Source organism: Aythya fuligula, chromosome 9 (assembly GCF_009819795.1).
Source record: "Aythya fuligula isolate bAytFul2 chromosome 9, bAytFul2.pri, whole genome shotgun sequence".
Classification (NCBI taxonomy): domain Eukaryota; kingdom Metazoa; phylum Chordata; class Aves; order Anseriformes; family Anatidae; genus Aythya; species Aythya fuligula.
In genome coordinates, this window is record NC_045567.1 from 17,957,811 (window position 1) to 17,972,267 (window position 14,457).

Consider the following 14,457-nt stretch of genomic DNA (forward strand, 5'->3'; position numbering starts at 1 on the left):
TGTCTTTTGCACATCATCGTGCTCGTCCATAATTTATCAAGAGGCTCAAACTCCACAGAATAGCAACTAGAAGGGAAATCCATAGACCCTTGCGCACTTAACATGACTAACAGATCAAAATCACGCAGCTAGGTTCATACGCACGTGACTGTTCTATCGCAACTTTTGGAAACCTCCTTGCCAAACAATTAAAATTGTCATCGCCTTCTGTTGACGCCACTGCAACAGCCCTTACACTCCATGCACACCGCCAGGACATTTACACAGTCCAGACAATGCCGTAAATCTATCCAACAAAGTGGTACAGAAAGTCACTGAGCGTTACAGCCACCTCTTGCTACTTCTGTTTTGCACCAGCACTACAGAAACTTGACTGAGGAAACTGCAATAATGCTTTGCTGTACACAGAGCTGCAATGTAGTCTAACGTATCAGATTTGGAAAAGCAAGAAAAAATGTCCTATTCCTGAATATTAACAATGCTTCCTATCAACTGCTGTTTACTTGGCTGCTTTTTCCAAGCGGAGTTGGCTGTGCCTGTCGTGTTATGCAACCCGCAGCAAATCCACATGCCCACTGTCTGCCTGAGGTCTCAAGGTAACACAGCTGGAACTCACGCATCTTTCCTGCCTAAAGCTCATCTTTCAAATGCATCCGGACATTTTACTCTTTTTCTAAAACAATTAATTACGCTGCATTTATTTCTACATTTTTAATGATTAAAACCTAAGTACTTCCAACTCAACTAGATAGTGATATTGTAATATAATGTTATATTAGCTATAAAGTAGTACATTGTTAATGGCTTACTAGATATTTTACTTACTATGGGATGACATTAGATGAACAAAACCTGGTAATCTGTGGGTGGTGGTGGGTAGTTAATTGTTACTGAAGAAACAGAGCAGACTAATGGTGAAGCTACCAAAAATCCTGAAAATTTGTAAGCGAGACCCACACAGGCATCGAAGTCTGAGTGATAGTATTACTGCCACCAAGCTTCGTTATACAGCAAATCACTAGAAGGACAAATACAACCTCAAAATTGTTTCAGACTGGTAATGTAATAATGAAGATGAAGAGTCTTATATTCCCAGCACATCTCCTGTTCTCAGAGGTACAGTCACTCCTTTATGTAGCAATACAGGCATGCATACATCTTCCCAGACTGAAGTACATTTAAAGAACATAGCTGAAATAATTTGAATTGCATACTAGATCCTCTCATTACTTACTTCTAAGACTACCTGCTTCATTTTCCCTGCCCCCTTTTACAACTCACAAGAACACAAGTTTTCAAGCACACAGCTATTCAGGACCATTTCATTAATTAGTATATGAAATACTGTCCTCTTAAACAAGAAGTTGCAAAAGATTCATTGGTTTCATACAGAGAGTACTTAATAACTACCTAAAACCACCTTCAGCAAAATACCAGTGTCTTGCTACTTTCCAATGCTTCTTCCCACCAACGTTTTTCTTTTGTGTTACTACAACATCCAACTTAGATGACTCCCACATACACGCTTGGTTCCGATCCTCCCATATGGAAAGAACTCTTTTCAAATCCTGTTGCCACATCTAATGCAGGTAGAAATACACGCTCTAAAGAAATCCAATCCCACACATTCTTCTCTCTTCATGAGAAATAAGTCAGACAGATTTTGCCATCCTTTGATTCAAATAGTCTGGGTATTCCTTAAGCTCCATAGCCATCCACACTACAAACAATCCTATTTCTGTCATCCCACTCTTCCTACTTGCATTAATCATTTTCTCAGCATCTTTTGCCAGGTTCTCAGCTTTTTGACATTCTTTTCTTAATAGAAAATAAACATCACAGTCATATAAAGCAAGAAGCGTGCGTGATGTATGTTAAACCAATGACTATACACAGGGATGAAGTGTCTGAGCACCCCTCAGAAGAAACATACCTATCTTAGGCCATCTTTCAACTTAATGGGCTGTGAAACAAACAAGGAATTAACATCAAACAGCGACATTTATAGGAAGGAAAACAGCCAACCTGTATCTTCCCTATTGTTTTTTTCTTTATACAATATTTAAACCCTTGTTCAAGCATCTTATTATGCCTTCCTTCTACAACACTAACCCTTTCCTGTGAAAACCAGTAAAAGTTTTAAGCATTTATTTTCCCATCAAACAGTCTCCTTTAGAAGAAGGAAACCCTCTGACTGCCAACAGAGTTGCTCATCTTGCTACACTCAATTTTTAATTTCTCTTAAGGGCAAACATATTTCTGAAAAGCTGGTCAGTGTACTGACAGAAAGAAAAGCAAGCATGCGTGACACATGCATTCAGAGCACTGATGCAGTCCTCCTAGTCTCAAGTTTACAGAAGACAACATACTGCTGCTTTAACAACCATGCTCAAAAACCTCAAGCCACCTTCATAGCGAAAAAATGACAGCTGTATTATGCCAAACAAGCTTTATTCAGAAAAGCATGTGCACGATTGTAACAGAACAGAAAAGTGCTGTCAGAGCTCGGATAGAGTAATTAATTTCCAGGTCAATAAACCTTGGTGTCACACCAACCCAGAGAGCACTCTCAAGCTGGCATTGAGACCGTCACCACAAGTTCTGTGCTTCAGACACGGATCTCTAACAGTGCTGTGTTTTTTAAAGGACTATAAAGTAATTTTCAAATCCTCAGTGAATGTACTCAAAAGCTTTTGGCTTTGCTTTGCACCATGGTAGCGGAGATAGGGGAAGAATGGAAAAAAAATAAATCAATTTTTATAAAAAGTGATGTAACAAATTAAATAAATCACTAGTGAGACAAATATCTTTGCCACTGAAATATAAGAGCATAATTAATGTAAGTTTTTGGACAAAATTGGGCAACATCTTTGATGTAAAGCAACTCTAACAAATATATATATATTAAAAAAAAAAAAGTTTGTAAATGGAGCTTTTAGCCATAATTTCTCTCCGTGAGGAAATACCAGAGAGGGGCAGGAAGCCAGCCAGCACTTCGATCACAACTGCCAAAGGCGATGCATCTCCCTGCCACGGCTGCACGGCTCTGCCCTGGCCACGCAGCACCCGCACGCCCAGCGGCACCCATCTGAAGCGAGGCAGCCTCTGACCGCAGCCGCTCTCGAGGGTTTTCCCCCTGAAAAGCCTCCTCTGTCACGTTTTGCTCCATTTCTCGTCACTTTCCAAGCCTCGAGCAGCCACTCTCTCCAGGGCTTTCCCCCCTGCACAGCCTCTTCGGTCGCGTTTTGCTCCGTTTCTCGTCACTTTCCAAGCCGTGCACACCCACAGCGCTGAGGCTGCCCGGCTCTCAGGTAGAAGTGCGACGCCGGCCCGGCAGGTGGAAAGCCTTTCACGATTTCGCAACGTGAAGGAGGAAGCGAGGAAAAGTGCCGGTGCAGCAAAAGGCCCCGTCACTCTTCCGTGAAAAGAAGTTTGGGGGGGAGCCCTCCCGAAGGGGCCCCCAGGTAAGGCAACGCGCTTTCCTCAGCGCCAGCGTGGTTTCAAGAGAAAAAAATGAAAATAAAGACCACCACCCAAAAATACCCTAACACCAAAACCTCCCCAAAAGCCCAGGATCTTGTTAAAATCGATGAGCACGTTAAAAATCACAAGAAGCTGTGAGGGAGCCCGCAGCTCCGCCTTGCAGCCCCCCGTACCCATCCCGGCAGGACCAGGACCCCCTCCTTCAAGCTGCCGCCCCCAGCCCCGGCCTGTTTTCCTCACGACCCCCCTCAGACCTCTCCTCACGGCCCCCCGGCACCTACCAGCTGCTGCCGGACCCACCGCCACATCCCCGGCGGCGCGGGTCGCGGCCCCCGCGGCGGGGCCCCCCGCTGGGCTGTCACCGCGCCCTCCGCTGTCGCCGCCTCAGGCCAGCCGCCCGCCGCGGCTCGTCCCCATGGCACGGGGGCCCGACGCCGATTAGGAGCGGCGCAGCCCCCTCGGCGCCCCGAGCCTCCGCCGCTGCTGCTGCCGCTGCCCCGCGGCCGCCATCTCAGGGCCGCCGCTGAGCCCCGGCGGCTGGCGGCGCTGCGGCCCGCCCTCGGGAAGTGACGCGGGCGGGAGGGCGCTGAGGGGAGGCAGGCGGGGAGGAAGGGGAGGCCGAGCCCGTACCCCCCAGCCTCGTTATTTGTAACGAAGTGTGAAGAATACTCTGCGGCTTCGTCGTTTTTGACTTTGTTTTCTTGTGGAAAAATAAGCGCGTGATGTAAAATAAAGGCTTTGGAAAGGGGTTGTGTGTTTATGTAATCTCTGCCTGGTGATGGGTGATTTAAACTGAATAAGCCAGCACGCGGTGTGTTGGCATCTCAAAGCGAGCTACGCGTGCTGGAAGGATTTGGCGCTTTCCTCTCTCTTTTTGTGATCCTGGCAGTACTGTGCTAAGCCACTCTTCGGTTAAAATTGGGTGGTGGAAGGTGTTGCTGCCTGGCAGTGATCTCTTCTACGGCTTCCATTTTGCTCTGAAAGAGCAACCACTTGTGAAAACAAAACTGTTCAGCCTCAAATGGTTCCAACACTGACACAGGCCTGCAGCCTCTAGGCCAGCGTGCTAAGAATTAAAGGAGATTACTTTAAGCAGGAAAGACCTGGGTATTTGTGAACAAATACTGTTGCCACTAAAGTCAGGGACAAATTTGACACTTACTTAACGAAAAGTCTTGCTTAGTGTGAGGATCAGAATACCATTCCTCCCATCCACATTTGCTTCCAGCTAATTATGTCAGATAGCAACAAATCACCATCATATCTGTCATAGAGCTTATGTAGTATTTAGTGTACAGTTTGAAATTTGGGATATAATTCAGCCTTTAAGATGGATGATATAACGTCTGAACAACTGAATCTTGTGGTGAATGCTTATCGTTTAAGCATCTGCATTTAATTAGAGAAGTGCCCTTAAACAGTAGGGAATAAGACTGTTTCTATCAGGCACTTATGAAAGCTAATGTTAGCAAAACTCCATATTAAATGCTAGCCATTATTTCAAAACATTTAAATACATCAAAGCTGAGTTTCAAACAGCTTGCACTACCCTATTCATCTAATGTGAAGTCTAAAATAACAGAGTGATTTCATAGCTGTGGCACACTGCCTGGAGGATGGCCTCCAGCCAAAGCTTGGCTGATACACTCACTATTCTCCTGCTCCTCCTTGCTGATAAGATAAAAAACAGCATCCTGACCACAAGACTCTAAAAATCGCATGCCATTTCTCTGAAGTGTGAGTATATTTGCTGCTGTGTCCCTGCCAAATTTAAATTTGAGTTGCACTTTCTTCAAGCCTGTATTTCCACTGCTCATGGTTGCATTACGTAAAGCTACTTTGTGCTTCCTGTTCCACATTGCTGTAATAGTACTATTGCACTAGACAAAACCTGAAAGCAATTTATGAATGGTTTGAACTTTGTGGTCTATATTTTTCATTTCAAAAATATATATTTTAGTGGATGAAAGTATATGGATAGGATGAAGCTATTTTGCTGTGTGCCACAGAAGACCCTGACCCCATTTCTTTCTGATATATGGCAAAATTCTATTAGACGAGTATCCTTGCTTAGCATTCTTGCTAGTGAAACTTTGCACCTTTTAAATTGTTCCAAAGCCCATGCTAGACATTTATGACGTTTCATATCACCCTTGAGAGGTAGTTTTCAGGAGAAAAAAAGGGAAGCAGAATAGCCAACTTAGATATTGATGCACCAGTAACATTCCAGTACTTATCAAATCAAAGGTCAACTGTCTTTAAGTAAAAAGAGTCCCATATCAGACACCCCACTTTAAAATGTTACACTGAAGTCTCACCTGAATTCACACAGCTGTCTTATACAGGAAAAAAAAAAGCAACTGCAGAAGAAAAACATCACCCTCAGATTTGAAGATTAGGTTTAAACCATTGCTAAGGCTTTCTTGATTAGACTCCAAGATTTCCAGTTAAATATCCACAAGAGCAATGATTTCAGATGTTTGTTTAGCAAGATGAGGACACAAATGTTGTCTGATATAAAAATGTGTACACAAATATAGAAGCACACACAAACATTAGGTCCAGTAAGCTTTTAATTATATGTGCATGATTAATTCTTATTTAATCAATTGCACTATATCTAGGTTTATAAAATTAAACATTGGAAACCACAGAACCATTTCCTGAACATGCAAGCATGAACCTTACTCCCTGGGCTTTCTCTTGTGCATTCATATATTTCCATTATTCTTCAGTGGTGTTTGGGGGCTATTCTTCAGTGGGAACTGGTGAAGTGTTGGCATGCCGTACGGCTCCATACAGCATGTAAGGTCATACAGTGATGTGCAGCGCTGATGCCAGAAGGTGAATGGCCTCCAGCCTTTAAAAACTTGAAAGAGCACTGTAGCTGAACCTTTTCCCCTGCCACATCCCTGGATGCACCAGCCATATCCCAGTTTGCTGCTGCAATGCAAATGAAGCACACATTAGCAAACAGGCCAGTGTGGTCTGGAGCACTGGGTCACGTGGCAGGAAGGCAGCCCAAGTTTTGCAATGCAGCCAGGGAGCACCTGTGTCCTATGGGGCCAAACAGAAAGCAAACAAATGAAGAAACAAAACCACTAAGAGGACGGGAGCAGGGATGTAGGTCTGTGTCACAAAGGACAAGTAACAGCTCCTTAGAGTTCACTATTTTCCTGGTGGAGAATTCCTACCACTTGTTATTTTGATTTTTTATTATTTTGTCATTTCTTTAAATGAGTATTTTAATCTGTGCATTATTTACTTCTGTAACTATGCTGTGAATTAAAAATGTATGCTAACTAGAAAAATGCCCATTTTGTTTCTAATCTGTAGAGAAAAGAGGTGTCTAAGGAACACAGAGTTTCTTCTAGGCATCTTTATTCCACAGACATTCACTTATTGGCTGAAGCACCAATTATATATAGATAATCAGTGGCTTATTCTCAGTCACAACGCCCTTCATCTAAACACACATGTGAATTCTAGCCTAGAGCAACCAGTCTTCAGGAGAAAAGTAAAAGTATCTTAGAAAATGAACTGAGCTTTTTAAAGGCAAACCTTGTGTATGATTTGTTATCCCTTTTTTGTACCCTGCAAGAGATAAGATCAGATCAAATTACAGTATGTACATGCTAAAAGGTGATGTTTCCAAGACTGTTACTAGATCTAAACAAAAGTGCATTATTTTGTTATTTCTTCTTGCTACACATTCTCTGGATTACAAGCTGGATCCTAATGTAAAACCTCACCTTCTATTATTGCTTTTCCTGTTCACTTGAAAGCTCTGTTTACAAGTCTTCAGCTTCTACTGAACATTTAAAGTGTGCCCTTTGCTTAATTTTATATAATTAACATAAAGGAAAATTGAAGAAATTAATGTATTGTGAGTGAATGGGAATTAACAGAACTCTCCTGTCTGGAACAGTTAGGTAAAACCTTTTTAATAACAAAAACATGCTTCAAACCTCTTATTCTGCCAAGACCTCAGATGTTCTCCAGAAACAAGTCTAACCAAGTTTAAAATTATTTCCCTGTCCCCTAAAAAACACTTTTCCAACTACTTCATTTGTATGCCCATCCTCTTATAAGAATTTACTTTTGTAATTTATATGATCAAGTGATTATTGGACACATCCATATGTAGCCCTTGTAAAAACTTGCCAGGCATAAAAGAATGCATCTCACAGTTGGGATTACTTAATAAACACTCGTCTAATAATATCTTTTACCAGGAAGGCTTTTTCCTGCTTTGTAGCATCTCAATTAAGAACACGCTTCCTGCCACGCGACCCAGTGCTCCAGAGCACACTGGGTAGGTAATAAAAGATTGAATTCCTAAAATTAAATAAATAATAAATGAATAAAATAGAAATGCTCAGACACAGTTAGGAGTGTGTAGGTCTCTTGACACTACTCTCCTAGGACACCACCCTGACTACTGTAATACAAACACTGACACACCTAGGCACGTTACTTTCAAAAGCAGCTTGAGATCTTATGGGAAAGGTATAGATAAATTCTGTTTACTGCTCTAGACACTCATTCTTGCCTTAACAGCTTAATGCAAAACAGTGTAAAATCTGCTAATTAGGAAATTCTCTGGGTAGCGGGATATAGGATTTCAAACACCCTCATGTAGAGGTTGAACATCTGTGTTTCCTGTGTCCTTGAGGACTGTTCGATCTACTAAATTTGATGGAGGTTTTCTGAGAGCACCTTCTGGTGCAAACTGTACAAGTCACTGTACAAGTCACATAAGTGGGAAAGAGCTTTTTTTTTTTTTTTTTTTTTTTTTTTTTTTTTTTTTTTCCCCTCTAAATCCCATTAGGATTTAGATGTGAAGTAAGCTTGTCCTAACTAAGGGTACATCTATACTACAGTTTTTATGTTTCCAGGGCTCAACTTTTCTAGTGTTTAAGGTAGCTCATATAAAACTAGCTCAGACGTTCCTATACTACACTCAAATTACAAAGTTCCTCAAGATATTTCTTGCTGTGCTGTTGGCTGGCTTGTAGTCAACCGGAGTACTGAAAACCTGACTTGGGTGCCTATGGATCTTAACGCTTCCAGCCACAATGGGCTGTGATTACATAAGTTCTTCTTCAAGGCTCTTCTCTCACCTCATCCAAGGATAAAGGCAAAACAACTTGGGAGTGCCTTCATTCAATGTTTTCCACCAACTCACCACCATTTCAGCATACGCATCACTGGCAAGTGACAGGATATTCCCTGAAACAGGTGAATCTGTCCCTTTCTCAGGAGTGTGGGAGATTAAGCTGATGGATGGTGACCAAATCTGTGTCTGCTTTGTGTAACCTTAAAAAAATAATGGTTACTCCCTCCTTCAGGAACATCTGTGACAAAAACACAGGGCTCCAGTGGGTCTAGAGTTAAGCAAATGCCTCAGCAAACAAGGCAGAGACAGCTTCGAGTGGTAAAGAAAATTCCAGTGCCTCATCTAAAACTGATACAGTCACCTTGGGCTTTAAAGGACAAAATATGAGATCTTTGCCAACGTTGGCCACGAACACAAGTTTCAGTTATATCAGTGGGTATGAGGTCTCACAGCTCAAGACAAAGTCACTAGCTTGCACTTACTCAACACTAGAGGCTGTACAGCATAGCTGGTTTTTCTAAAAGAGATGCATTTTATACAGCAAAAGCATTTATCAACAGCATTTGACAAACAAAATAAGCTGGCAAAAATACTTCTTCCTTCCAGTACAATGTTTACAGTAAAGTTTTTTGCACTTCAGAAATTGTAAATGAATCATACCACTAGCTGGTAGAGGTGTAGGTGCATCACCAGCAATGCCATGCAATGCCATACCATCTCCAAACAGCTGTACACCTCTCTCACTCCCTCAGGGTCCTGAGGGTGTTAATAGACCTCCATGGACCTCAGCAGCACCCCCAGAGCCTCTCCCCATCCTGCCCATGGGCCTGGGGACTTCATTTCAGCTCAGTCTGGGGCTGTACATCCTTACCTAATGATACTGTAGGATGCAGTGGGATGCATCTGGCCAGTACAGTCCTGCCCTGTTAGTCTGGGGTCCCTCCAGTATCCCCATGGGAGTTCCTGGCCCTTGCTGCACCCCATGCTGGTTTGTGCACTTCAGGCATGCTATCCTCACCTCCAGGCTCTTGTAATTTACTTTAGGTTAGCACTGATGTATTCTGAATAGTAACTGTGGTAAGGTGGGGTGGGGTTTTTTGGATATTTTTTGTTTTCCTCCTCTTTATTTTGGTGTCAGCATCCTGAAGTGTGGTTATACATGCTGTTCTTGGGGAATGGGACTTTTCTGTCTTTTAGGATGGAGTGCTGTAATTAAAAGACGGTTTTTAGCACAAGTTGTATTTTGTATAACGAGCTGGTTTTAAAGTGTATATATATATACATATATATATATATATATAGTCTAATGACAGATTATGATACTACAGATACCGCAAGACCAACACACTGCACTTTTGGCTGAGCTACAAGAAAGTCACATACGCTCAGAGTTTCAAAAACCTGCCTATAATTTCAGAGTCAAGCTTCAGAACTAACCACAGCAATGAATAAAAATCACAGGAAGTGTTTAGTCCTTCTTAAACTGAAGCTTTGTAAATCTGAAACTGGGTACTCATAATTTTACTTTCAAAAATCCATTTCTGATATTCTACTCTTGAAATAGGGTGCAGTAATGTAACTATCATGCAGGGATGTTTGCAATCTCTGAAGCCAACAAAATAAAAAATAGCTGTGAACATGACAGATGATGTTCCTGCAGCCATATGAGACAAAGAAACATATGGCTGCTGCATCTGAAGTTCTTACAATGCTTAATGTCTTCAAAGTACAGCAAAACATTGGCTGATTAATATAATTAGAACATTTTACAGATGATTCCTAATTATTTTTGCAAATGCAAATGATGATCCCGACATGTGAAATGTTGTGCTGTGCATGATGAATACTGAGCTCTCATTTTACTGAGTACTGTAATCAAATTTAGAACAAATGTTATATAAGTGCATAAGCAATCCTAATCCTAATCCTTTTTCTGCTATCTCACTTTCTCCATCTAGGTCTGCTGCAGCTGTAATTCTATAAGTCTCCCATATTTGGTGATTTCCCTGCATATTTTTATTTTCCTTTCCTAATCTCCTGTCTCTTTCTGAAAGCAGAAGTTTTTAGTTGATAATGGTTGTCATAGAATGAGAGGTCCAGTTTGTAGCCTTCTGTCAGCTTCTTTATGGTACTGTATGTTTGATCACTGCAAAGGTACTTTACTGATGCTATTGCTATATTGGGGCCCAGTCTTGTGAGATGTTGAGCTTCACCCTGCAGAATTACCTATTGGAAAAAAAAATCTAGAAGTCCTTAAACATTTTTGACTCTGTCCTAACTTGAATACCAATAGTTTTCACTGTTTTATTAATATCTGTAGAGGATGGCTGAGGATATGTCTACAATCCATAGTTCAATGTAGCTAGAAGATACCAAAGATAACTATAAACAAACTAATGTAATAGATCAATTCTAGCTTTAGAGCACTAAATTCTCTGTGAGCAACGTGACCTTGTTTCTGATTTTACTGTAGGGTTGGTGGCACTGGTATAATGAGAGATGATTCACTGGCTCAGTGAATAATAACCAGAAGGGACATGATCCTGGACAGGCTTAAATGCTAGACTCATAAGAGCAAGGGAGAGGGCACTGATAATTGTGTGTTTTGTGATGTATTTCCAGAAGATGTTTAGGATTTTACAAGCTTCATAAAAATACACCAAAAACTTTATAAAATCATTCACATATCAATTAAATAACCTTATGGCTTTTTTTTTTTTTTTTAATTTCAATGAAAAAATCCCTTTTATTGAATTGTATCATTTATTTGAAAAACTTCACCGTAGCAAAAGCTAAGCATTACAGATAAGTGGTTCACAGCATATAATTTATCCAGTTAATTTCATTTCTTTGTATTTGTCTACCAATTGCTTATAATTTTATGCAATTAATTCATTACATGAACCTAATTGCTAAAATAGCTATGAGATTGTCTGGCTGAAATAAATGACTGAGTTTGCATTAACTTGAGTGGGAACAGTGCTAGGCCACTGGAGGCTTATCCCTGCTCTGTAGATATTACCCAAGTTATTCTTTGAAAGTACTGAAAGAGCTGTTTTACGTTTGATATATTATCCCATCTTTTTCTTGCTTGCTAGAACACACACACACACATATATATATATATATAAAATTTTTAAACAGAGCATATACACATTTATAAAATGGTGAGTAAGGGTACTGCAAATATTCTCTGGGTTCATTTCTTTTTATTTATTTATTTATTGTTTGTTTGCTATTGTGCCTACCCATGAATATGTTTGCTAAAATATATCTGTAAGAAAACCAACACAATCACTGTAAGTGTATTTACAAATTGAAATGTGTATTTATAATAATTCTTTCTGTGGAATCCACATAGATTAACTAAGTGTTCTTTTGCCTTGCATAACTAACCTTTAGTGTGGTGAGATTTAATATTATCTGGTCAGAGGCTAAAAGAACACAGGCAGTCAAAAACTTGGTGCCTGACAATGTTAATAAGAACTCAGGTGTTGATCTTCTTTTCTAGTAACACCGATTAATTTAATTACTGCTATTGCACTTTCCACACAAATCAGGCTTCTTGATTTCACAACTGGGACTGTAGCATCATGGTGATAATGATGGATCAGGTGGCAGGATTACTTGTATTAATTATATGGAGGCTTCAAGTCTAATATGAGATTACGGTTAACAGTACAGACTTCTGAATAATGAACTTACTAGCCACTTGATACTCCATAGATTTCATGGCTGATACTATAGCCCCATGCTGAAATGTAAGGGAGCAACTCAGCATACAGTACTCAAACATATATTATTAGATGAGGAGCAATAGCAAACACAACAATAGCATTTCCTAGTTTTTAAATAATAATTTCCTTTTGTTTTGCTCCGTTTGTTCATTCTGTGATAATTTCACAAAAAGACATTCAGATACTTCAACATCATGGAAATCAGTTTTGAGTTAAGCAACTGTATTCTAGAAAATAAAATGGACACAGGTCTTCCAGCCCCACACTCCTACCTGCTCTCATCTGGACTTACTAGCTGGTCACCTCCTTTCCAAACTGGCAAGTACCAAACAAAGCTGATACTTTAATTGAGGCCTTATCTGTGCTGCACAGAATGGAAAAATCATTTCACTTATCTTGCGTACATTTGTATAAGACATAACAAGATTTTTTTTTCCCCCATAACTATTACTCTGCTGACTACTGGTGAATGTATGACATGTTTGACCGTTTTTCCCTGCAGACAAGTTATACCTAATATTCATGCAATTTATTATTCTTGACTAATTTCTATTTTGTCATTGATTGCTTTTTTTTTTTTTTTTTTTAGAACTACTCACTACTCAGACTATTTATCTAGTTTACCAAGATGTTTACTGATGTTTTGAGTTCTGCTCACCTTCAAAATGCCTCCCACCTTGGTAGCATCTGCAAATACAGTAAAACAGTATTCCCTAATCTGAATACTTAATGAAGATACTGATTAGTATTGGACCCAGAAGAGATTCCCACAAGAACCACTTTTACATTTTCACAATGAAAATTGATTTGACCAGCACCAATTCTTATTATTAACCTGGATTTGAGTTATCCATAGAAAACAGTTTTCAATGCCCTGGAGCATTTCTTGAGATAAACAAGATTTTGGGATAGTCAAAGAATTTATTACAGAGCACACAGATGGCTAAAACAGTTGTTATTGAACTGTGTCATCTCTTTGGAGAAATGCCACCTGAAAGTACCTGAAACAACAAAGTGCATTGCCCAACTTGTGCATTTTCAATGATATTCTGCAAGGTAAAGGTATGTGGTGCCAGCTGAGTTAGCCCTTCTGTTTATTGCCAAAAAGATATTGCAGGTGACCCAGAAAGTACAGCAGTTAACAGTTGTGGTTAGATCATCCACACAGTTGCTAAGATCCCTTATGTTCCTTTTTCACTTTTTCTCATTTTGTTGTATTTCCAGCTAGGTGTTGGATTTATGCAACCCTCAGGAATACAAATCTAGGCTGTAAAACTACCATGTCTGTCAGTCATATGTTGTCAGACAGCACATATTTCTCATGACATTTCGGGATAATGATCAGAGAAATGGAGGGACCTATGAGCACATTCAAATTTTTATTAAAACCAATTCAAATATGGTTTATTTATTCTTAATAGGTTAAGTGGATTTTTCTTTCTTGAATTTACCTATCTTTCTGTTTCAACCCATGTATCTTTTAGCTGTATAAGGAAGTTGGGAATTGGCTATATGAAAGCACACATAAATTAAAGGAAAAAATCCATTTTAATAGAAAAAACTATTGCTCAGCAAAGAATACATAAGGAAAGATTATAACTCTTTTAGTTCAGATTTGAGAATCTGATTTTCATTGTGAGGTTAAAGAACACTACTAAGAGTATAATTTAGATATCAGATTTACCTGTTCTCTTCTCCTGCCAGCCCGTATTTGGTTTCAGGGCTTTAATGTTGACTGTTAACCTATTTAAATATTCACCAACAGCCTTCTGCCAAGGTAGATTAATTCACCATCTCATGTCCCTGTCAAGTTGTCAATTTGTCAGATATTTTTCAGGTGCCAGTGCCCTTTAGAGTGACAATAACAGTATACAGCTGAGCAACAGTTTCTGTTAGTATCTCCTATAACAGGAAAGCTCTCAAATAGTTGAGTAGCTAAAGTTTTCTGTCCGGGCAGTTCTGAAGAATAAAGTCTTTTAACCATAAAGCAAGAAGTGTACACAGAAATGAACTGATGCACATCTTGTTTGATTTATGACAGTTGGAGATTGTAATGACAATATGAATGTTACCTTTAAAGCCGAAGAAACACTGTCATTTTTTATACTCATTTTATTT

General features: G+C 39.9%; 1 protein-coding gene across 11 annotated transcripts in view; it reads right to left on the reverse strand.

Moving 5' to 3' along the window:
- The window catches only part of ATP11B (ATPase phospholipid transporting 11B (putative)), a 60,556-nt gene extending 56,571 nt beyond the window's left edge, over positions 1–3,985 (reverse strand). For all 11 annotated transcript variants that reach the window (XM_032193685.1, XM_032193684.1, XM_032193682.1 and 8 more), the window contains exon 1: positions 3,765–3,985. In XM_032193685.1, the coding sequence (XP_032049576.1) occupies positions 3,765–3,791 (27 nt within the window). In that variant the 5' untranslated portion in view covers positions 3,792–3,985. The remainder of the gene's footprint in view (positions 1–3,764) is intronic.
- Between the last annotated feature and the right edge of the window lie 10,472 nt (positions 3,986–14,457).